This window comes from Jaculus jaculus, chromosome X (assembly GCF_020740685.1).
Source record: "Jaculus jaculus isolate mJacJac1 chromosome X, mJacJac1.mat.Y.cur, whole genome shotgun sequence".
NCBI classification, from domain to species: domain Eukaryota; kingdom Metazoa; phylum Chordata; class Mammalia; order Rodentia; family Dipodidae; genus Jaculus; species Jaculus jaculus.
Genome location: NC_059125.1, coordinates 52,167,197 through 52,193,661, shown reverse-complemented (window position 1 = coordinate 52,193,661; position 26,465 = coordinate 52,167,197). Strand labels below are relative to the sequence as shown.

The 26,465-nt window shown below is 39.7% G+C and overlaps 1 protein-coding gene across 1 annotated transcript in view; it reads right to left on the bottom strand.

Annotated features, from left to right (window-relative positions):
* Window positions 1–2,365: 2,365 nt before the first annotated feature.
* The window catches only part of LOC101612240 (G2/mitotic-specific cyclin-B3-like), a 28,034-nt gene continuing 3,934 nt past the window's right edge, over window positions 2,366–26,465 (bottom strand). The window contains exons 4-11 of the mRNA XM_045139866.1: window positions 21,090–21,408; window positions 17,840–17,950; window positions 16,089–16,181; window positions 12,106–12,243; window positions 8,427–8,582; window positions 7,597–7,746; window positions 2,615–2,745; window positions 2,366–2,426 (exon numbers count right to left, since the gene is read on the bottom strand). Coding sequence (XP_044995801.1) covers window positions 2,366–2,426; window positions 2,615–2,745; window positions 7,597–7,746; window positions 8,427–8,582; window positions 12,106–12,243; window positions 16,089–16,181; window positions 17,840–17,950; window positions 21,090–21,408 — 1,159 coding nt within the window. The remainder of the gene's footprint in view (window positions 2,427–2,614; window positions 2,746–7,596; window positions 7,747–8,426; window positions 8,583–12,105; window positions 12,244–16,088; window positions 16,182–17,839; window positions 17,951–21,089; window positions 21,409–26,465) is intronic.

Genomic DNA, 26,465 nt, shown 5'->3' with positions numbered 1-26,465 from the left:
CCAGCAATGTGAACCTGACTGCAGCATGAGCTATAAAATGCCTAAGACCCCAACAACATACATACCTCCTCCTACAAGGTTCCACCTCATGGTGTGCCACAAACTAGAGAGCAAACATTCGAAACACATGAGTTTATGGTGGACATCTGATTCAAACAACCAATATGTGTAATCAGCTGCTCTCTCATTTGATATGAGGCCTATTCAGCAGAAGGAAATTTACGTTTGGCACTGAGAATCAAGTTAAAAGCTAGGAAGTTTTGAAGGTATAGTCCCTGGAGGGAAGGTACCACTATTCTATGGCTAGGTGGGGATGTTGTACCCATCCAACATGCCTCATGAATGTACATGTTTATGCCCTTTGATTCATGCTGTTCTCACTTTTGATTATAGAAGCTTCTTTTTACAGATAGCAGTGAATATCAGAGATCTAAGTCTCATCAAGCTGACAAGAGGAAAAGAAAGACCATGCTCTCTTGCATGGGAAGATCATAGCTTCCTATCTACATAGTTTTAAACGTGGAATGTCTGTACAGAGCAGGAAGATAGAAAAAGATGAAGGGGACTTGAGAGATGGACAAGAAGTTAAAGAACTTGCCTGTGAAGGCTAAGGACTCCTGTTCAACACTCCAGGTCCGATGTAAGGCAGATGCACACGGTTTTACATGTGTGCAAGGGTGCACATGCACACAAGATGATGCAGCTGTCTGGAGTTCAATTTCATTGGCTGGAGCCCTGGCATGCCAATTTGCTCTCTCTCACACAAAGAAAAATAATATAAAGATTTTAAAAATACTGTAGAAAATGAAAAAAATGAGGGTGGGGAAGAATTCTTAAGGCAGTGGGGAGAAATACCAGGGTTAGAAATTTTAAGCAGGGATGAGGGTGGAAGCTGAGCAAGAAGAGGGAGAGACAGGGGCTAACCAAAACTAGGAGATATGAAAAAGCCACAAGAAAATCTACTATTTAATGAGCTTAGGAAAAATAAATAGCAAAAATAACACACAGTGGTAACCCACACAGGTCACTGATGGTAATCCTAGTAGCCTTCTAAATATTTATTATTTCTACAGGTTAGTGATATTCTCAGCCTTGGGCAGTAAAGTATGCTGGCTGCAGTTAATGCAAAGTTTCATAACTGCTGAAGATAAGTGATCACTGAGTGCTCAGCCCTACATGAAACATATGTACCATTCCCCAAGGCTCAGTGAATATTGTGAAAATGGGGGTTAAAACATTGGAAGAGTCGGAAGGTGGGGAGGAATTCTGTAGAATTCTTCCACCTATACATGACAGGACCATTGCACTCACGAATTCATAGCAGTTTGATTACTTGCACAAGACCCGAAGAAGATTGGGCCAGTCACCATTTTTTTAGGAGCCCCACCCCTTCTTGAGGTGTTGATGGTTGCTGGGGACAGGGGAGTTATTCTCTTCACTAAGGAATTCATTATCATGAGTGGGGAAGATGATGTTCAGTAGGAATCGGAGTGGATAAGCAAGGGTAATGACGCGCGCGTGCGTGTGTGTGTGTGTGTGTGTGTGCGCGCGCATAAAAATAGTTTGACTTTTTCATACATTACACCAGTGAAGCACTAATAGAATTAGATATTAAGATTTTTGAAAAACAGCTGGCCTGGATAGATATCTTGTGGTTAAGGTGATTGCCTACAAAGCCTAATTCCTGGGATAAAATTCCCCAGTACCCACTAAAAGGAAGATATACGAGGTAGCACATGTATCTGGAATTCCTTTGCAGCAGCTAGAGGCCAAGGCAAAACTAGTGAACCCATTCTCATTCACACATACACTTTCTCTCTTTCTCCTTACATAAATAAATAAATAAAACTTAATTAAAATACTACCATATAATAATGCCTTTTATGTTATAGGCTAGATTTTAACATGTAGATTTTATACACATGTATCCACTAATAGTAATAGGATAGGGGATTGTTTCATAAAGCTGTTTGGTATTATTCCTTTGTAGTGACATCTTAACCTTACCCCTAGTCACTAACATATTTCCAAATATTTTGGTCTTTCAAGAATGCTTATGAGGGCTGGGAGATAGTTCAGTGGCTAAAAGGACTTTGTAATAGGAGAAAAACGGTCAATTTTAACCACTGCCATTAATTTTTTTATTAAATTTCTAGAAACATCTTACAATAATTTCTTTTTTCCATAAAAGTACCCCAACTAATGTTTATAATAATAAAAGCTTAATAAAGACAAATGAGAAGAAAAATGGAGAAAACTACCCAAAAGATGAATTCAAAGAGTAACTGGGCTTATTTGCATGTCTGTCTAGCCTTGATATGTGCTACTATAAGAGCAACAGGTCCTCAGCTGAATAATGCACAGCTCAAATCTTCTCCATTGTTGACTTGTCCAAGGGAGGAATTTGACTGACTGCAAAGAAGGCCCTGAAAAAGGAAAAGTAGATTTGCTCAATGTAAAATAAGCCAATCAAACAGGGTACATGGCAGAAGTGGGACACAGGACCCTTGATGACCTATCGTGATTTTGGCTAGAGTAGAAAAGAAGGTGAAAAGTATCTGAATTGTCTTCTATTTAAGTACAACCCTAACCTCAGTGAGGGCTTTGTACTTACTCTTCTGAATACTTGCTATACACATTCCTCAGGTCGTCAGTGGAAGGAGCAGTGAGCAACATATTTAACTTCTTGACCATGGGGTGAAGCTCAGAAATCTGGTAGCCACTGCAATCTTCCAGTGAAGGAGCCTGGAACAAAAGAAGCATTAACACTGTATTTGTCCAATGGAAAGCTTATCTTATCTCCATCTATGCTACCCAAGTTCAAATCCCCATCCATTATTTAGGCAAGGGTGACATTACATTTCAAATGCCCATATAGTGCTCATGTTGATTTAATGATTATAGGGTATCACCTAGAATAATAGTTTTCCACCACAAACCTCTGAGAGGACTACATCCACATGTACATTTAGATGTCAGCCCTGGTTACAGGTATTCAGGTAAGCTAAAATCCAACAAAATACAACAGGACTGATTTTATAAGCTACTCATTCTTAGGCCCTTGGTCAAGCAAACCCCAAAACACACCCTGGGTCCTACTTCTACAGCAAAAAAGAAGTTAAGCTATTCTTCATCTCTAGATTTAACAACTAACATTCCACACATACATTTTCTCACTCAACATTAAGAATGCCTAATATGTTACCTAAGCAATAATCCAGTGTCAAAGAGCAAAGGTTCTGATGGAAGAGTATTTCGATTTAAATTCAATTTAAAACCCAGGACTCCCCTGAACACTGCGTAGAAACAACTACCTGACAAATAGCAGTCGTTGGCACAGTGTATTGGGCATGTGAAATAAGGTTAAATAGCTCCACTACTACTGTGCCCATTTAGGCCCTCAATGCTACCTTGGCTGTTACTTATTGCTATTCTTAACTTTAAAGTCTTCCTAATCTGATATTTTTTCTATTATGCCAAAATAGTAGTTTGCAAAACACATAAACAGGAGCACTTTACTTCCAGGGCAAAAATCCTTTAGTTTTGTTTGTTTGTTTGGCTCTTAGTATATATTGGTTTCCCGTGGGCTGTTGATGCTATTTCATGGTAGAATGCTAGCTTACCATTCAAAACACCCAAAGTTTCATCTCTAATACCATAAGAAAGAGGTGAAGTGGATCGTCTTGGTATTATATATATGATCTCTTACAACCTACCTGGACTCACTCAACCTACCATTTTGGTCTCATTTCTTATTATTTCCTATTAATAGATACTCTGTCCTTTACATAGGTGAGGCCTAAATTTGTCCTAAACACATCATACTCCTTCCTTATTACCTCATTTTTCAAGACTCAGCTCAAAATCACCTATTTTTTTTTCCAGGTAGTTTCTCACTCTGGTCCAAGCTGACCTGGAATTCACTATGTAGTCTCAGAGTGGCCTTGAACTCATGCCAGTCCTCCTGCTTCTGCCTCCTGAGTGCTTGAATTAAAGGCATGCGCCTCCATGCCTTGCTAAAATCACCTACGTTTTAGGACTTCTTATCTATACAAACAGCATACACTTACAAAAGACTGAAGCTGGACTGCCCAAGTTCTGATTATGGCTGCCATTTAGCTGATAATTATTGGTTTAGCCACCAATATTAAGACATCTACATATTTCTGTCCTCCTAGATGCAGTTTGATGTGCTGAACAGCAGTTTCTTTTATGAGACTGACACACTACCTACTGCACGATGAGGCATCTAGCCATTTCTTTTATGATCCATGAAACTTCTACAGGATCCAAAGGGCAACCTAGTTCAGTATGGACTCACCAAGACATTAGCTGTAGAACTATGGCCACATCTATTTTGATTAAACAAATTTAGGTGTCTTTTTTTTCTTGTTTGGAAGTTTTTCTTTATTTATTTTTGTTTTTCATGGTAGGATTTCACTGTAGCCCAGGCTGACCTGATGTTCACTATGTAGTCTCAGGGTGGCCTCAAACTCATGCCAGTCCTCCTACTTCTGCCTCCTGAATTCTAGGATTGAAGGTGTGACCCTCTACACTCAGCTCAAGTTTTTTTTTTTTTAATTAAGTTGAAATTTTGTATGGACACAAACATATGTTGGTACCATCATTTCCCTCCTCCCAGCACCCACTCCAGTAAAGGCACTCTTTAGTGGGATTACTGGGATTCACCATGGATTTGTAGGCTATGAGCTATGAAAGCAGCAGTGTGTCACTGTGGGGAAGGCTATGTCTGTGAATATTACTTCCACCCTTTTTGAATATTATGCCTAGCTCCATCTCTCATTAGTTATATAGACATGGGAAAGTATTTCCTTCATTGTAAAATAAGGATCATAGTACAGATCTTATTCGGCTGATATGAAGATTAAATGCATATAATATGTAAGTACTTATACCACTGCTTAAGCATTTAGTAAATGCTAGGCATTACTGCTATTTGTTTTTTTCCCATCAGACTCATTGTCACATATTAAAACCTTCCTGTGCTCCTGCCAAAATTAAGTACGTATTGCCCAAGCTCATGCAAGGTTATGCAATTCTCTCCCAGCATTCAGAAATTTTCACATCAATGGTGGTTTGGGATTTATAGATGAAAGGACCTTAGAAATGGTTATAGAACTATACTGCTTTTGTGACCATAATTTCTCTGTAATTGAATTACAAGCTACACAGCTGTAGGAATTCAAATGTTGATAATTTTTTTCAATTTTTTGTTCATTTTTATTCTTTAATTTGAGAGTGACAGAGTGGAGAAAAAGAGGTGGAGAGAGAGAGAGAGAGAGAATGGGCGTGACAGGGCTTCCAACCACTGCAAAAGAACTCCAGATGCGTGTGCCCCCTTGTGCCTCTAGCTAATGTGGGTCCCGGGGAATCGAGCCTCAAACCGGGGTCCATAAGCTTCACAGGCAAGCGCTTAACCACTAAACCACACTTCAGCCCTCGATAAAGTTTCTTTAAAACACAACATTTATAAAAGTGAAAATCAGCAAATATGAATTTTACTTGTAGGTGGCTACAAGGCTTTGAAGGCCCTCTCCTGCAGAGGACAGTACCATAGGCATGTGCTCAAATGTCATGTTATACACAGAGACAGCTGTTTTCCCCTTTGTATTTTCAAATTCTGCTCGAAGAATCTCTTTAACATGCCAGTTTTGATCCCTCCAGGTGTCTATGGGACCGAACCCTGTGGGTGGGTACCCTGTCCTTCAGTGCCCTTCCTCCAACCCCACCTCCACACAGGTCTGCCTCTGGGTGGCTAATCCACTTCTTGGCATATACCCTTAGGATGGAAAAGACAACTGCCCCATTTTATTTCTCATATGCATATCCTTGATTTGAATTTTTAGATTTATATGTAAACTGGACTGAGACTCAGGGGTAGAGACCAGGAAGCTAGAAAGTGGTCAGAAGAAAAGTGGAGAGCTTAAGGGAGTGATCATAGTTACGTAGGTAGAAAAAAAATGGTTTATAAAAGTCTAAGTGGGGTTGGGGGAAGGGGGTTGAGGGTAGGAAGATGGAGGAGAGGTGGCAGGGGTACACAAAACAAACGATGCTATGAATCAGCCAAATGGAAACCTAACTCTTTGTTAGCTAATTAAAAATGAAAAATATAATTTAAAAAATGAATTCTTCAGAAGTATCCTGCAAGGGTGGACAATAGTCTGCTGAGAAGGCAGTGTTTGTTACAGGAAAATCAGTGCTAAGCTTGGGACACCATCAAGTGAGTTGTTGTTGAAGGAAGCCCATGAGCGCTTCCAAAACAACACAGGCTATTGTAAAATTAACTGTTGCCCACCAGAACTAGATGGCAAGTCTCTATCACTGAAAATACCATATGTATTAATCTCAGGACAGTGAGAAATCAAGAAGGAACTGAGCTAGAAGTCTCCTCTCTGCTGTGTAGCTCTCAGAGTGCTAGAGAGTCAACCAGGCAGTCAGATGAGAGAAAAAGATATATCAACCAACAGTGGGTCTTGCAAACCACACAACTAGCCAACTAGATAAGATGTGCCTACTGGTGCCATGGTGGCATGTAAATTACGAAAGGAACCACTGCTCTCTGATTGGATTTGAAATTTCCTCTATAGAAAGAAATTCAGGCCTGGCATTAGAAACTGTGCCAAAGCCTATGGCTTGGAACGTCATAGGCTTTAGGATGGACTCTACCACTGCCATTTGGCTAAATGGATATATTCTTCATCAAACAGCCCTCATATTTTTATGTTTATGCCAATAAATTAGTGCTGCTCTCACTTTGGTTAGAGAGATTCTTTTTGCTGAAGTCGGTGTCCCCTGGTGAGACCCAAAACTTGTCAGGGTGGAAAGACAAGGTGACAATTGAGTTCATAGCACTGGTTCAGATATCTGTGTCATACCCAATTCAGGAAACATTGTTGAGGATGTGGCAGAAAGAATATTAGTGCCGCTCTGAACACTGGTCAGGGAAGCTCCTTTTTAGAGATAGTTGTGGATGCTACAGAGACTAAAATATCATCAAATGGTAGACTAAGAGGCTTCTGAAAGCTCAGCACTAAATGAGACAGCTCTATCATATCCTCCATGGTTGTAGGAACATCAAAGAAGATGCATCAGAAAGAATGTGGACAGGAATACTTTTGGAAAATATTGTACAGACATGACCTTCCCAGTGCACTTATGACCTCACAATAGATGTCATTACCTGCACAAGACCAGCACAATATTGAACCTATCAATATTTTCACAAACATGATGGACTATGGATAACTACCCTTTCAAAACCACTCTTGTAGAAACCCTTGCCTATAAGTAGTCCAGGTGTTAAAGAATTCCTAGCAAGGTGTGATGGCACAAACCTTTAATCATAGCACTTGGGAGGCAGAGGTAGGAGAATCACCATGAGTTCAAGGCCAACCTGACAAGACATGGTGAATTCCAGGTCAGCATGAGCTACATACAGTGAGTATGTATATACTATCGAAACAAACAAACAAACAAACAACAACAACAAATAAAGCATTCCTACAAGTAGGCATTTGATAGTTTTGTTACCAAGAGCTTCCACCCACATTTCTTACCCCCATCATGATTATTTACCCAGTGTTTGAGATTCTTCATGTAGAGGGCAAGGAGGAAGCAAGCAGCAGATAATTTGGAAGGCTTCTCTTGGATGTAGTCATATTCCTGCAGGGTCATCTCACAGATGAAGCGGGACAAAGTTAGCGTCCTCATGCTGGCATGGAGATGCTAAAAGAAATAAGGAAACTGGTTCAACAATGAGTTTAGAGAAACATCACCAGGCAGAAGAAACTCTCTCAAGTTATAACCCCAGTCCACATGTACATCAATCTACTTGACAATATACATCAAATGCCACCCTGACTACACAAGCACAGAGCCATTATGGGAAGATTCTGCACCTGGCAAGGGGATTTGCCATATTTAGGGTTCTCAAATGAATTACTAAGTGTTTCTCCTCCTGTGACCCGTTTTGTAGGAATCATTATTTGAAAAGTCAGTATTTCATCTGTAACCTGCACCCAGTCCTAGCCTAGGAGGTATTCCATGCTCCTAAACAACACTTTCCCCCTTCTTGTTTGAAAGAACTTATAACCTATACCACACACGTTGAGAAAAGTATACAATACACACTTGTAAGATATAATGGATAATTATAAAGTCATCTCCTCTGTAAGCAATATTAAAGTAAATTTCCTCAAAGTTATTATGTGTCCCTTCCTGATCAAAGCATGTTTTCCTCCATCCCCTACTTTGCCCTCATTTCAAAACCTTGTAGCTATACCACAGAAATCTAAAACTTACTATTTCATAGACAACCTATCACCTTGGAGGTTTCTAGATGCTCTCAATACAGAGAGGACTAATACAAAATGCACAAGTTAAAAGGTGTTCCACCTCCCTCTTACCAAAGCATAAAGGCGTAGAAAATTATAGGCGATGGGAATGTTAATGTCAAAGTTAAGGGCTTTCAGGATCCTGCCTTCCATAGCAAGCATCTCATGTTTCTGATACTTATATGCACAGATGTACAGAAAGGTATTCAGACAAGGACGGTGTGGATCCTACGGATGAAGACGAGATATAGTCACAATCTGGCAGATAACCTTCTCTTCACGTACTGATGAAAGGCAGAGCTGGAAGAGTTGAAGGACAAGTAAGATTCCATCACATTTTCAAGCATAGACATTGAAATTAGCTCTGAAAGCCAGTTTCAAGTAAATACAGGAAAACAAACTGGATAAATGTTAAAGTCCTTTCCCAAAGCTGTACTACCACCAGAGAGAAATCATGATCTATTGAGGTCGCATGTAGAATGCCAGAAGCATCAGGGCAGTGCATCTGAGAGTAGGCATCTGTTCTGATAAGTGAAAATCAGGAATGGGCTATTTAAGGCCTGCTGTGGGAAAGGAACGAAAGGAAACTACAGAAAGTTGAGGTAAAAACAAAATATGCATGAGGTAAGACAGGAAGGGAGCTAAGGGATAAAAGAACCACCTATCCTGTGAGCATCTTGATATTTCATCTTCTGGATATCGACCCTTGATTTTGGCAAGACCATAGGCAGTAGGAAGACTCCAGATTTTTCTCTACCTTTAGTTCACCATCCACTCCACTTCCTTTCTTCTTTCCCCTTTCCATACTTCCCTCATTCCTTCCTGTCCTCCCTCATGACTTGGTAATGTTCATATATGTGATGGTTTGAATACATGGCCCCCAATATATTCAGTTGTTTGTTTGTTTGTAGTCTGCATTTGCAGCCACCTGGATGGAGGCAATGTCACTGGGTGGATCTTAAGGTATTATGGTCGTAGGGCTGGAGAGATGTCTTAGTGGTTAAGCACTTACTTGCGAAACTTAAGGACCCTGGTTCAAGGCTCTATTCCCTGGGACCCACGAAAGCCAGATGCACAAGGGGATGCATGCATCTGGAGTTCATATGCAGTGGCTGGAGGCTCTGGCACACCCATTCTCTCTCTCTCTGCCTCTTTCTCTCTGTTACTCTCAAATAAATACAAATAAACAAAAAATTTGAAAAAATATATGATGGTGGGTTTCAGATTTCAATCTAAAGATATGTAATGTGTGCCTAGCTGGAGTTCCTGAAGTGTGCTGTGGCTTTTGGCCTTTAGACTTGTGCCTCTCTCTCTCTCTCTCTCTCTCTCTCTCTCTCTCTCTCTCTCTCTCTCTCTCTCTCTCTGCCTGGTCCTGTGAAGGTAGGCCAGCTTCTTCTTCCATTTATGGAACTTCCTCTGGATCTGTAAGTTTCAATAAATATCCCTTCCTCCATAACTGTGTCTGGTCTGGAAGTTCATCTCAGTGAACCTGAAGCTGTCTTAGACAACATACCACACAACTTCCTTTATTCCATTCTCCACATCTCTCCATACAAAAGAAGTCTTTTAGTACTTCCCAATCTGTCAGGGGAAAACACTCCATAGGAGGATGGTGGTCCTCTGTTCTAGAAAACAGGGAAGGGCTATTCCTGGTTCAAAAGTTGATTTCAAAGTATCACTCCCTCTCTTTCCCTCCCTTCCTTCTCTGCCCAAGCACAATGTTGAGAGTAATGTATCCAGTCTCTCAAACAAGTGACCATCAAAGTGGGCACGAAGAAACAATAGGGAAGAGAAAGACAACATAGAAAAGAAATGAGTAGTGAAGAGAAGGAGGGTTTAGTAAAAATCTTCACAAAAACCACAGTGTATTGAAAAATATTTAGATTTATTTGAGAGAAGATATGGGCACAGTAGGGCCTCTTGTTGCTGCAGATGAAATCCACATGCATGTGCCAGGTTGTATGTCTGGCTTTATGTGGGTACAGGTGGATCTAACCAAAGATGGTAGCCTTTTCAAGCAAGTGCCTTTAACAGCTGACCCATCTCTTCAGGCCCAAAATCCACAGTTCCAAAGTTGCTCAAAACCCTAATAAATGTTACTACCACTAAAATAAACCACTAATAGTCTAGAAATATGGCTCAGTCTGTAAAACACTTGCCATACAAGTGTGAGGACAAAGATCACCACCAGCCATGTGAATGCCAGGCTGACATGGGGATTCCTAGGACAAGCTAGCTCGCTCGACTAGCTCAGTGAACTCTGGATTCAAGTAAGAGGCTCTGCCTGAGTCAATAAGCTGAAGAGCCATCAAAGAAGATCCATGTCTACTTCTGGTCTCCACATATGTGTACCTGTACACATATGATCCCACACACATGCAAACACATACACACACAGGTACACACTATATGTACATGCACATGCAAAATATAACTAATAAACATTGTTAAGCCAGGCATGGGGGCATATGCCTTTAATCCCAGAACTTGAGAGGCATTGGTAGGAGGATCGCTTTGAGTTCAACACCACCCTGAGACTACATAGTGAATTCCAGGTCATCCTGAGCTAGAGTGAGACCCTACCTTGAAAAAAAAAAAAAAAAGATGCCTCTCTTTACTAAATCCTAGTTTCATACAAGCAGCATAACTGAAGCAAAAAGAGAGAAAATCTATTAGATCATTCATATCTAAGAAGGTAAAGAATTGGAGAGATTCGCAAGCTTGAGTATAGTCATGAAGGTAAATTAACCCACTCATGCTTATATTGCTATTTCAAAAATATCTATTTCAACTACTTTCAGATTCACTACATTTTAAATGCACTTTTTATGCAATCATGAAGACTTGAGTTCAATTGCCAATACTCATGTAAATAGCTATAAATGACCAGGTGTAGTACAACTCCAGCTCTGTGGTGGGTAGACAGGCGGATTGCTAAGGTACCCTCATAAGCTAGTGTAACAAAAAATACAGGCAGATCCATGTTCAGTGAGAGACTGTTTCAGGATAATAAGGCAAATGTGAAAGAGTAGAACACAGACATCTTTCTCTGGCCTCCTCATCTATACACACATGGCATTCACATTAGAACATACATGTCACATACACACACACGCAATGCTAAATAGAAAGGAGATAAAGAGAGAGAGATAAAGTACAAAAATATAAAGAAAAGGGGCCCAGAAGACAAACATAAAAGAGAAGAGTATTTCTTAAAATATTTTTTCATTTATTTTTATTTATATGAGAGAGACAGAGAGAGAAAGAGGCAGAGAGAGAAAATGGATGCACCATGGCCTCCAGCCACTGCAAAAGAACTCCACATGCATGGTCCCCCTTGTGCATCTGGCTAACGTGGGTCCTGGGGAACTGAGCCTCAAACCAGGGTTCTTAGGCTTCACAGGCAAGCACTTAACTGCTAAGCCGTCTCTCAAGCCCAAGAAGAAAATTTTCAAAAAACTACCTCTTTAATCAGTCACATGTGCACATTATAAATCTTCACAAAGGACATGAAAGAACCTTGCTGATGCCAAAACAAATAAACTACCAGTGACAACCAACAACAAATTTCTAGCCTTGATGAAATAAGAGAAAAATGATGGAAAAATATTTGTACATATGTAATTGGATATCCACATAAATGTTTACACACATGTGTATACATATGTATGTACAACTACATTGACATGCTCATTCTGTTTTGAGTGGTTACTTCTTAAGTTCTCTCTAGGCCTTAGAGATTCAAACTCACCTCAAATTTTGCAGCAATCCAAAGGGCAGTGGATCCAAGGAGTTGTAGGCTGCTTTTCGTACAAAATACCTTCATTAGGTAGTGATCCACCAGCTTCACAGCCAAGTACAGGGTCTCATGACTCATCTCCAAGTTCATCTCAAAGAATATACAAATAAGACAGGAATCTTCATATATTCTAGCTAAATAGTTGGTCTCAGACTAATCTAGAAACCTAAACTGTTTATGACATCAAGGAGAGTACCTAACCAGTTGGGACATTAGGAGGAATTTGGAAACTGATTTAGGGACATTCCTGTGTATTACTCCCGTGTCTCTGAGGACCCTGGCACTGCAAGTGTCTATACAATTGGGAAGGTATACAATCTTACAACCAGACCAAAAGGTTCTAGCTTTTCTGTGAGTACCTCAAATGGACATATCCTCTGTCTTTGAACCCTATGACTCAGATTTTTGCTTTCCCCCATATGCTTGCAACTTGTAACTTCCCCCAGAGATACAGACTTGTTTCTTTATTAATTTTCCAAATTATATATTCTATTAGAATATATTATTCAGGTGCAAGTACTGATAGCACAATTTGGAAGAGAACTGCAAGCTTTGAAAACATTAGTAGCATGACTCACTTCCTTTCTTTTTCTTATTACATTGCCTTTGCAATCCATAACAAGCCTTTCCCATAGCCCTAGAACAAAGGTTTATGCTGGCCCATATGGAACTTATGTGCAAATTAGAAAAAAATATACCTTCTTTGTGTGAATGTAGACCTTCACACATTTCTCTTACTAAGTTAATAATATCTTTATATGAATTAAAGGCATCCTTGCCTTTGGGTAGAGTTGCCCCCACTATCAGGATACACAGCTTAGCAAATTGAGTAAGCTGGATTCTACTGACTGTCTTTGTCCAAGAATTTCATAAGAAGGGCTGGAGAGATGGCTTAGCGGTTAAGCGCTTGCCTGTGAAGCCTAAGGACCCCGGTTCGAGGCTCGGTTCCCCAGGTCCCACGTTGGCCAGATGCACAAGGGGGCGCACACGTCTGGAGTTCATTTGCAGAGGCTGGAGGCCCTGGCACGCCCATTCTCTCTCTCTCTCCCTCTATCTGTCTTTCTGTCTGTGTCTGTCACTCTCAAATAAATAAATAAAATATTTTAAAAAAAATTAAAAAAAAAGAATTTCATAAGAAAAGAATTTTAAGAGCTCATACACATGAAAAATCAAAGCTAACACAACTTGAGTAGAAATTGAAAACAAGAAAAATGGCAGGAACAGAAAATGGCAGTTCTTTGAGGATAATGCCTCTGACACAAATTATGTAGCCAGCACTTGGCCACCCATGCATGCATTCTGGTATTAAAGGGTAACATGTAAGTATATGGGTAATATATGAATGAATGATTGAAACCTACAATCACACTTAACCTCCTCTCTCATTCTCTCCTCCACCCTCAAAAAGAAATTAGCACCAAGGCAAATTGTACAGCAGCAACAAAGAAACATTGAGTCACTGGCCTGGGACAACAGATACTTTGTTGTCCTGGACCCTATACACTGGGCTTTGGCAAATCCCACTACTTGCCAGCAAAAAGGTGCAGTACAGAGAGCTATTTATGCTTGTAAATGAATAAGGTGGTAGGAAAGGAAATCACCTTGTTGACTGATATGAAAATTACATTACTGGGGAACCTGCTGATAACCTATTTGCAGACAATATGCTTATGACAGAGTTTCATAGGTTAACAAGCAGTTTCTTTTCTGCAACCTACTGCAAGTCAACTCTTGACAAAGTGTTTGAAAATGGAAATCAACAGAAAAAGAAAAAGAGGGAAAGTGTAATGATAATACTAACAAAATTATAGATAAAAATTTCTTGGAACCAAGGAAACATTAAAATTTAAATTTAAAGAACTCTTAAAATGCCAAACAAAATTAAAGAACACAGATTCACATACAAAATTTCAAAGAAATTAATTACATAATGAAAATATAATATATTAAATAAGAATCATCTGGACCTAAAGCTTAAACTAATCTAAATTTAAAAAAAAAAAACAGAAAAAGAAATGAATGAAAATGGACAAATTATTTAACCTTGCCTTAGGATATGGTAATAGATCAGCTCTATCAAAGGGGCTAGTAAACTAAGTAAAGATTAAAATTCACAAAAGAGAATTATGGAGACATTTTTAAAGAATGCAATATAATTAGACTTACATGGAAAAATGAGTGATATTTATCTTTTGTTCTGTCTTGAGCATGGGTCTCATGTAGCCAGGCTGCTTCAAACATGCTGTGTAGCTAAAGATGGCCTTGAGTTCCTGATGCCTCCACTTCCTAATTGTGAGGATTTCAGGTGTATGCCACCATGCTCAGCTTCAAAAAGCAAAGGTTCTGGCAATATGGCTCAGTGGATAAAGCACTGGCCATGCAAGCTGAGTACCTGAGTTCAGATCCCCCGATACTATAGAAAACTCGATGCAGTAGTGTGAGCATCTATTACACTAGACTATCTATGGAAATATGGGAAGTAGAAGCAGGAGAATTCCCCAGCAGCTCATGGGCCAGCTAGCCTGGTGAATACAATGGTTAGCAGTATGAGTATCTGCCCAAAACAAGGCAGTAGGTGAGGAGTGATACCCAGTGTTGCCCTCTCACATCCCCCCATGTGCTGTAGTATGTATGTGTTCACATTTACACACACCAAAAAATGAAACAAGAAACAAAAGAAGTATAGTGGCACACGCTGTGATCCAGTACTCTGGAAGCTGTGGCAGAAGGATCTTAGGTGTAAGGGCAGTCTGGACTAAAAAAGTGATTAAAAGTGATTCAGTCAGTCTCTTTCTTCCCCCACCCCCGTGTGTGTGTGCGTGTGCGTGTGTGTGTGTGTGTGTGTGTGTGTGTGTGTGTGTGTGTATGCGCACATGTGCACACACGTGTGCCCGTGATTTAGGAAAAAGATCAAGTTGTATGGCAATGTGTATACCATGACATTTCCTTATCATAAGCCCTGTAGCCAATTAAATAGGTATGTTTGAGATGTGAATAATATATTCACATATGTGCATTAATGCTTGTCTTATATGATTAATGATTTTTAAATAAAGGATGAGAAAAACCTTAAAAATGAAAAGACACACAGAAATAATATGGAAGGGGGGCTAGGGAGATGGCTCAGCAGTTAAAGGGACTTTCTTGCAAAGCCTGTGGTCTAGATGTAATTCCCCAGTACCCTCATAATGCATCAGAAAGAGGTCCTCATGAGCCCATTCTCTCTCTTCCTCTCTCTGCTTTGACTCACTCAGAAACACACATACACGCTCACATGCACACACAACCATTTTTAACAAATATTCTGTGAAGTACATTCTAAATGATTTCTGGTTGTTATCCAAAGAATAAAAAGAGTGCTGAAACAAAATAAATCTTGCTTACATAAGCCTCTGTACTTGAACAATTAGTTTGGCCCTAATGGGTCCTTCTTTCTAGTGCACTACAATTTAGCTCGATATAAAAGAACATTGGTTTCAAAAGTATCCTCCTATAAACAAGTGAGTATCAGTCAGTCATAAGAGGTTAAACCTCCAGCCAATCAGAAGTTAAAACCTAACAAGTTCTGAACATATACAGCACAAGTCAAGGACAGGCAATCAGATTTGGTGTTATACTTACTTGTCATCATAAGTGACTATATCATTGAAAGCATAACCTTATTGAGGGTACGAACTATGCTTTCTTAGGCTCTGCAGTAATTTGTTAGCATGGTGTGGTTTGTGGTATTTAATGACTGAGAAAGAAAACAGAAGCTCCGCCGAGTGTGGTGGCACACGCCTTTAATCCCAGCACTCTGGAAGCAGAGGTAGGAGGATCTCTGCAAATTCGAGGCCACCCTGAGACTACATAGTGAATTCCAGGTCAGCATGGGCTAGAGTGAGACCTCACCTGGGGAGGGGAAAGCTCCTTAAGGAAGCAGTAGTCAGGCTTACCTGTACCTCCACCAACCAGTCCACAAGAATGGCCCTCATATAGGCACTGAGCTCAGTCTGCCTATGCATGTATTTTTGAAGTATAAGTTTTTCCTAGTGTCAATGAAAAGCAAATGTTAATAAACTCTTCTTATAGTTCAAAATTATAACTTATCAATTTCCTTCACTGTCATAGTCTTACTCATTATGTTCAACTAACATCAGATGGGGCAGTTCAATGTACCCCTTTCTAAATAAATTCTAGATCTCTTTGGGAAATGGACACACGATAGTCAAGTGTCAGAATGTATATTGAGGAATTCAGAGCAAATAAGGGTGAGGACTCACTTTAGCTATAGATGAAGTGAGCCCAACTTGTGGCCCATAAGCCACATGCATCCCAGGATAGCAATTTGCGTAGTCCAGCACATTTGTAGATGACAATGTCATGTCATAATATCAAAAGGTTGGACAAGCCTTCTATAGATGGATGTCAGAAGACTTTTCCCTCTTCTTTGCAATTCCATCAACACCATGCTATACTGTGCTATATAGACCAATGCTTCTCCAAATTTGACATAGACCATACTACTTGAGGATCTTATTAAACTTCAGATTTTGACTTAGAAAGACTAAAGTGGAGCTATGTTTTAAGTTCTCCCAAGATTACAAGAGAATACAATCACACACACACACACACACACACACACACACACACACACACACAAAATTAGAAAAGCAGAATTGTCTCCTATTTTCTCTAAGGTACTGATGGTCCTGACTAACAATGGTTCAACTTACTGATTTCTGTTTTACCTTATGATGGAACAAAAGCAATACACATTCAGTTGAAACTGTACTTTAGTTTTTAATTTTGATTTTTTCCAGGGCTAGCATGATGTGTTCAAATCCACTCTTTCAATGTTGGGTATGATGAGCAAGCCATAGCTCTACCAGTCACACAATCACAAGGATAAACATAGTAAATTTCATACTGAACATTGTGGTTAAGTTTGTATGTTTCAAATTACATGGGTTCATATGGATATGATCTCCTTCATAAGTTGAACATTATCTATACACTAGCAAAAGCATGGGCTATGAAGTTAGATAATCAATTCTTTATCTAAGAACATGAGATATTCACCCACTCTTTTACACATGACCTGCAACAAATTCTTCTTTGTACATAAATTTGTTCTTATCTGTATCACTGAGAGACAGAAGGAATTTGGAATTAATTGGTCTTAGTAATAAAAGAAACTGGCACATTTCAAAGGAAAATAAATCTAAACCAGGTTGAAGACTCAACAATGGGCATAATCTTAAATATAAGGTCAGAGAAAGATCTCTAACAGAAGTTCCTAAGATACAAACTGCTTTAAAATTTTTGTGTCTGATACTATTTTCTCAGCAACTGAACATAAAGATGCAGGATTATGGTCTTCATGTTAAAGGTAATCAGATGTTTTGTTCCTATCACAGTTATACCATGTAATAGCATGAAAACCAGGGCAGTTACTCCTGTATGTAAAAAAAAAAAATGGATAACAATTCCTAGCATCATGGAATTATTAGAAGAACAAGATAGTATCTATAGATTACATAATGCCCAACTCACACAAAGCTACCAATAGGTGTTCGTTGGTGCTATTGTAGCTTTCTTTACCACGATTATCACTTCCCCTTACATCTTGCATGCTAGAGGGTGGAATGAGGAGGAAATGAGAAACAGCAATTATTGTACACCCCACAACTACCTATGTACATACCTCTCTCTCCTTCAAGTAACTGAAGATTTCCTTTGTATAAACAGAGTTAAATAGTGGATCATGGACTTCCAATTCATTCTTTCCCAATGTGTCACTATCTTCCTGAATCTGCTTAAAATCATCAGAAACACATTAGAAAAAAGAGGGAACAGAAAGTTTAGCTCATACATACTATGGATGAATCATTTTGTCCCCACTGTCTTCTACCAAGACTACTCAAGCCTCATGTGCTCTGGGCTATCACAACACCTCTTGACCCTGTCATCCTCAGATAGTATAGAGACGAGCATCTGCCAAGTATATGCCTTCTCTACCCAAGCAAAAAGATGCTCTTTATACAGATAACTTCAAGCTTCTCTTTAAAAGGTAGTTTCATCTCATTATTTCAGATATGTCACCGGTCTTCACCTGCTCTATCCAAGCAAAAAGATGTTCTTTATACAAGTAACTTCAAGCTTCTCTTAAAAAGATATTTTCATTTCCTCATTACATATATATATATCCAGTTTTTTTTATCACTTGTTAGGTGTCTCAATATTTTAATCTGTCCCAATTCATCTTACTAGCCATTTTCTCCCTCTACACCTTTACGTAGGTTGATTTATTTACAATATGGTACTTTTCTATTTCTGCTTACTAAATCTCATCCTTTCAATCTTGTAATTCACAACTTAAAAGACCACTTTCTTTGGGAGATATCACAATGTCCTAGGCTTTAGGGGGCAATGTTTTCTGATCCTTAAGGTCTATCACTATAAAACCAGGATTTCAAGATATTCTGCCAGATAAGCTTGATATAATATGAAAATGCCAGAGAGGCTGCTAAATTCATCACCATTTCATGGACAAATTCAGGCTATGAGAAATGTGAAAGAAAAGATTATGTATCACCTCTCATTAAATAAAACCAGAAGGAAGTCCAAAGACAATCTGTCCTCACTAGGTGCAATGTATGCCCTGCCACCAACAACTTACTCTATGTGAATTAATTGCTTGGGAAGCAAATTGTTTGATTAGTTATACTTTGCATGTATAAGGCCCTGGGTGCAATGTTTAGCAACAAAAGAATATCCCTTTTCTATGAATTACCTCCAGGGCAAGAAAGAACACTTCACCCAACTTAAGACACAAGCAAGATAAATACCTTATTCTGTATTCTGCTCACAGACGAGAAAAGGTTTTGCACGTCAGATTTACATAAACTGGACTTGATGGCAGTGGAGGACATGTTGAAAACACTGACCTTGTCTTTTTGGGATTCAATGGCACTTTGAAACACGTGGGAACTGTTCACAACTGGAGAGATAAAAATTCTTTTGTGTAAAATGGCATCTTGGGTAGGATTCTCTTCTATAGAAAATGGATGCTTAAAGGATGACTCCTTGAAAGTAGTGCATTTCTCATTCAGAGTTAATGTGTCCTTAAATGGGGGTTCAATGTTGGACTTTTCCTGAAAGGCTAATGGGTATTTGAGGATATTGTACTTCGTAATGCTAAATTTATCATGAAAGGCCAAGGACTCCTTAGGATTGGCTTCCTCCTCAATGCTGGGATTCTCTTCTAAGGCCAATGATTCCTTCAGGATAGCATCTATCTTAGATATAGTCTTCTTTTGCAAGACCAAGGGCAAGTGCAAGACCAATGGCTCTTCCACGACCAAGGGCTCCTGCAAGACCGCTTCTTCTGGATCCTCCAAGACTGCGGCTTCTGAATACTCAGCAGGAGTATCTTCCTCAAATATGGGCTTTTCCCGCCAAAGTAATATCTCCTTTGCAGGAGTCTCTAGCTTTCTTTTAGAATTATTCAAGGTCGAAGATCCATTCAGGGTAGCCTCTGTCTTAGTGTTGGGCTTCTCCTGCAAGGACAAGGGCTCACTCATGATAACTTCCTTCTCCTTTCTGGTATTTTGCAGACAGGCCAATATATCCATCAGGAACATCACCACCTCAGGTGTGAGCTTCTGTGGCAAGGCCAAATCGTCTTCGAAGTGAGCCTTGGTGCAAATGGTAGCCTCTGTGTTAGTATAGGATTTTTCCTGCATGGCCAAGGGCTCCTTCATAATAACTTCCTTACCAGGTCTGTTATTTTCCACACAGGCTAACAGATCCTTCAGGAAAACCACTACCTCAGATCTGAGATTCTCCTGCAAGGACAAATAGTCTTTGAAGTAAGCCTTGGTATCTATGGTTTGCTCCTTGAAGACAGCCATCTCTTCAGTGCTGGACTTCTCCTGTATATCGAAACATTTCTTAATGGCCTTCTCCAAAATGCATGAATGCACCTGAGAGGCCAGTGGCTGCTCAATGAGGGACTCGTTATCATCACTGGTGTTCACACAAGAAGCTACAACTTTGTTTAACAGGAATACCTGCTCTTCAGCAACAATCCTTTCCTGATTTGTTCCTGTCTCAGGCAAAGAGTCTTTCTTCTCAAACAACTTATTGAAAAATTTTACTTCTTGTGCATTGATATTTTTCTGTGAGTGCACCAGATTTGGGGGGGAGTCATTTTTGATGTGACTCTTCTCTTTCTCTCCTAAGTCCAAAGACTTCTGGGACACACATGTCCTGTAAAAAGTACTGCCATCTTCATTAGGATTCTCTTCACAGGCTGAAGTGTTTGAAGAAAACAACTCAATGAAGAATTCCTTGTCGTTAGTACATCCCTTTTTTAAAGCCATTGGTTCCTTATTATTTGTTGCATTAGAACTCTTTGGTATGATCACTGACATTGAGAAGGATGCCTCCTGTGCACCAGTGTGCTTCTTCTGTTCCAATATAGTTGACTGTGTTGGGAACCCCTTCATAATTGACTCAGTACAGAACAATTGTTGGTCATTACTAATTATTTTATGCTGCTCTGACTGTTCTGACACAAAGGGGACTGCCTGAACAGTACACTTTCTTTTCTGAAAATTTTCCTTTTCAAAGAATGATGGATACTTGATGAATATCTCCTTTCCTGAAATTATTTTCTGTATTTTTAGTGTATTTTTTACATTTGTGGACACTATGTTGTTAGTGGCATGTGGCTTATTTTTAGTGCTACCAGTCTCTCCTTGACTGGTGGATGTATCCTTTGAGTATAAGGGTATTGTGGAGAGAGTTGCCTTCTCAGTGGTAGGTATTAAACAATCAATGGAGTCAAGATAGTCAGGAGTTTCCTCACCATTTCTGTCCTGTGAGGCTAATAACTTCTTCTGGAAAGAATGTTTCCTCTGATGTATGCACATCTTCTGCCTTACAAGTACTGAATCTTCAGTGATGGATGACTTTTCAGGTTTATACTTCTTCCCAAAAGTCACTGGCTCTATATCAGGTTCATCATTGTGGTCCATCTCCTCGAGTAAGGTTAGTGGCTCCTCTAACTTGGGTACCTTGTCATTAGTCATACACCTCTTCAGTGGCTTCTTGAGGATTGAGTTTATCCTAGGAGTTTCCTCTATTAAAACTAACACTTCTTTGAAGGCAGGTGCTTTGCTGGTAATTTGTATTTCAGAAGTGGTGAATATACCCATGTTTGGCACTGAGTTGGTAGAAGATCCTACTCGTACAAGTTCCACATTGCATCTGTAAATGAAAGAATGTCTTGGTAAGAAGAATACAGCTCCCAGCCATGTGTGGTGGCACATGCCTTTAATCCCAGCACTTGGGAGGCAGAGGTAGGAGGATCGCCATGAGTTTGAGGCTAGCCTGAGACTACATAGTGAATTCCAGGTCAGCCTGGACCAGAGTGAGACCCTACCTTGAATAACAAAAAACAAAACAAAACAAAAATACAGCTCCTAAAGTCCTCATCTATGATCTCATTCTGTTGTTACATTAACTAATCTGATGGAAAGGGATTCAACCCTGACTAACAATAAGAGAAAAGAGAATTAAAGGGAAGCAAAACCACCACACTAACTACCAAGAGTAAGTGCCATGGCCATGTAAACCATGGCCAATCAAGTAAGTGTCACACAATGTAGTTTCTGTGCCTGTATCCCAACATTCTTCAATAACAGTATTTCCCTTAAAGTCCATGTTGCTGTTGTTGGTAGCAGGATAGTGACAACTCAAGCTGGGTATCATTTGGAAGCCTCCTAATGACCGGCTAGCTGGCATGGTACTGGAAGGTTCCATGCAGACTACTGGGTGAGAAAAATCATCAACAGGCTAACCTACCTACTCAACAACCCTGTGTACTATACAGCTGACTAGCCCCATTAGTGCTATAGTGGACCCATATGGATAACCAGCTGTTTTCTGGCTGGATCTGAGGCTCATTCCATGGGAGGGAAATGCCTGGTAGTGAAAACCAACCCAAAATCCTATGGTTGCAAAGAGGGGAGCCACTACTGTTGACTGACTAAAAGGATATGCTATGACCCCAAATTGCCCTCTAAATATTTATATTATGTCACCTTCCACAGGGTAGTGCTGATTGCTCCTCTGGTCAGAGAAGCTTCTTTATGCAGATGGCTGAGACTACAGGGGAGATATAAGACTTGCCAAAGTGCTAAGAATAAGTTCAGCATTCAGGGATAATAAGCTGAGACATTTAGAATACTCCTACCAAGGCTCAAGGAACATTTCAAAAGATCAGGTAGCAAGAATTTAAGAGCGAGAGGGTGAGGTGGCACACTTTGGGATGCCATCTTCCAGACACAAAGTGACTGTTACACGATAACCTCATTCACAGTGGCTGTTGCTACCTCCTTAAGATCTCTGCAAAAGTGAACTTATCAACATTTCAATATGGATGATGGAGGAGGACAAAAAAAATTCAATAAAGAAGAGGTTCTTGTTGGAAAGAATGAGTTCAGGGGAATGGGTTTGGTGAGGAGGGGGACAAAAGAAGGTATTGGGAGGGGATTAAAATCAAATTACATTATCTTCATGTATGACATTTTCAATAATTATTCATGCTAATCTTTTCCATGTATACCTTATTGCCTTTATTTACATACAATGATTTTTCTCACTAGCTGCATTTATTCATCTTTATTTATCAGCACCAGGCATCTAGTAAAATGCAGGTAGAACTTAATATTAATTGAAGGCTAATGAGAGGCAGGATAATTAACACTGGTGGTATTTAACAACATTTTCTATACTTTGGATTGTTCATGAGACCACTTCCTAATGAAGGAAGTAGGAAGGTCATCAAAGAAATAAGTCACATGAGTTACATCTCAAACTTTGTTTTTAAATTTTTTTGTTGTTCATTTTATTTATTTATGTATTTATTTGAAAGTGACAGAAAGAGAGAGAGGCAGGCAGACAGACAGACAGAGAGAGAGAGAGAGAGAGAGAAAGAATGAGCATGCCAGGGCTTCCAGCCACTGCAAAGGAACCCCAGATGCATGTGCCCCCTTGTGCATCTAGCTAACATGGGTCCTGGGGAATCAAGCCTCGAAACAGGGTCCTTAGGCTTCACAGGCAAGCGCTTAACTGCTAAGCCACATCTCCAGCCCTAAAACTTTGTTTTGAATAGGATTCCATGACTCATTACAGTGAATACCCTACTGTGACCAAATCACCTTAAGAACAAATATGTGAATAAGAGAAAAGAGAATTAAAGAGAAGCAAACCCACCAGATTAAATACCAGGAGTAAGTGCCTCCAAAAACTGTTTCATGTTTCAATTGATATAAAATATATAGCAAGTAGAGGAGTAGGAAGTAAAAGAGGGGAAGGAAAAGGATTCCTAGTAATGAGTCAGAGAGAAAACAGAGTGGAGGTGGGGGGAGAGAGAGAATGGACATGCTAGGGCTTCTAGTTCTGCAAACAAACTCCAGACACATGCACCACCTTGTACATCTGCCTTATGTGGGTCCTGGAGTATCAAACCTGGGTCCTTTCTCTTTGTAGGCAAAAGCCTTTAGCTGTTAAGCTATCTCTCCAGCCAAATCCTAAGCTTCTTTTAATGGTGTTGAAAAATTCTAAAATTAGGTAGTGGTGATATCTACACAATTAAAATTCTAGGAATAGAAGGAAATGTTCTGAATATAAAAGTTAATTGATTACTAAATAACACGAAAGTAAATGTCTCAAAAGGTTCAGCTTGGGCTATAGAGTTGGCTTAGTGGTTAAGACACTTGCCTGCAAAGCCTAAGGAAACAAGTTCGATTCCCCAGTACCCACATAAACCAGATGCTCATGGTGGCACATGCATCTGGAGTTGGTTTACAGTGCCTGGAGGCCCTAGTGTATCCATTCTCTTCCTATCTGCCTCTCCCTCCTTCTCTGTCTCTCCCTAACTCCCTTTCAAATAAATAAATAATTTTTAAAGTTAAAAAATACTCAGCTTGACATAACAGATTACTAGTTCCTCCTGATGAGGACAATTTAAAATTGTCTTTAGGAGAGTTCCACTTAAGATGGTGGCATAGAAACCATGGCAAAGCAGCCTAGGAGAGAAAAATCCCCCCCCCGCCAAAAAATACACTCTTCTACTAAAAAGTGAGGTGTAAAAGAAATTACCAATGGTAGCAGAGAAGAAGGAGAGATACAGAACATCGAGAGCCTACAGAAGCAGGCAGAAGTGGCTCAAGAAACAGCAGCACCAGGCCCATGGGGCCACAGTTGCCAGGCTTGGCCTGAGCCACAGGAAAAGCCAGGTGAGGGGATTCTCCACTCACAGCAGCCTCCATGCTCAACTCAAGAAACGTGAAGGGAGGACTGCAGCAATCAAGGGAGGCACAACTCATGAGGAAGAAGATCACATGTACCAGTGGGAGAGCTAGAGCCACCATCCATACCATCCCCTCCCCCATAGCCAGCACAAGCAAAGGATGGACACTATCTTGGGGTGAAAGGCTGGAAAACAATGTTTAAGCCAATGGGCCTAGAAAACAAAGTAGGAGTTGCTACCCTAATATCTGACAAGGTAGACTTCAGTCCAACATTAGTTAGGAAAGATAAGGAAGGTTACTTTATATTCATTAAAAGCACACTCCAACAGGAAGACTTTACAATCCTAAATATATATGCACCTAACACGGAGGCTCACAACTTCATCACACAAATGCTATTAGAACTAAGGTCACAGATAAAACCAAACACAGATGTACTGGGTGACTTCAACATCCCATTCTCATCATTTGACAGGTCATCCCCACAAAAAATAAACAGAGAGGCATCTGGATTAAATGAGGTCATGGAACAAATGGACCTAACAGATATATGCAGGACATTTCATCCAAATGCTGCAGAATACACATTCTTTTCAGCAAAATATGGGACATTCTTTAAGATATACAATATGTTGGGACACAAAGCAAACCTTAACAAATACAGGAAAATTGAATTAATTCCTTGCATTCCATCTGATCACAAAGAGTTGGTTCTTTGAAAGGATAAACAAGATTGATAAACTCTTAGCAAATCTGACCAAAAGAAAGAGAGAAGAGACACAAATTAATAAAATTAGAGATGAAAAAGACAGCATCATAACAGATACCAGAAAAACTTAAAAAATCATAGAGACATACTATAAGAACATATACTCCACTAATGTTGAAAATCTGAAAGAAATGGATGATTTCCTTGATTTATATAACTTACCTAAATTAAATCAAGATGAGATTAATCACTTAAATATACCTATAACAAGTATGGAGATCCGAGCAGTTACCAAAATTCTGCCAGCTAAAAAAAATGTGCAGGTCCAGATGGATTCACTGGTGAATTTTACCAGACCTTCAGGGAAGAAACAATACCAATTCTTCTTAAATTTTTCCATAAAATTAAGAAAGAAGGAATCCTACGAAACTCCTTCAAAGAAAAATCATTTTAAAAAAACCAACAGAAGGGAGATGGAGAGATGGCTTAGCAGCTAAGGTGCTTGCTTGAGAAGCTTAAGGACCTAGGTTCAACTCCCCAGAACACATGTAAGCCAGATGCACATGTTGATGCATGTGTTTGGAGTTCGTTTGCAATGGCTAGAGGCCCTAGTGGGCCCATTCGCGTTCTCTCTCTAAGTCAATAAAATAAAATATTAACAAAACTAACAGAAATGAAATTCCCAATATTGATACAGAGAATATGTAGAAAAAATAAGAAAAGCTAATATCATACTTAATGGTGTCACACTGATAACTTCTTCCTCAGATCAGGCAAAAGGCAAAAATACCTAACTCTATTAAAAAAATACATTTATTTGTTTATTTTTTAATTTTATTTATTTATTTATTTGAGAGCGACAGACACAGAGAGAAAGACAAATAGAGGGAGAAAGAGGGTATGGGTGCGCCAGGGCTTCCAGCCTCTGCAAACAAACTCCAGATGCATGCGCCCCCTTGTGCATCTGGTTAACGTGGGACCTGGGGAACCGAGCCTCGAATCAGGGTCCTTAGGCTTCACAGGCAAGCGTTTAACCATTAAGCCATCTCTCCAGCCCTTATTTATTTATTTTGACTTTTTTTTCTTTTGTTTTCTGAGGTAGGGTCTCACTCTAGCTCAGGCTGATCTGGAATTCACTATGTAGTCTCAGGGTGGCCTTGAACTCATGGCTATCCTCCTACCTCTGTCTCTCAAGTGCTAGGATTAAAGGCATGTGCCACCATGACTGGATATTTTAGTATTTTTTTTCCCCTTCAAGGTAAGGTCTCACTGCAGCCCAAGTTGACCTGTAACTCACT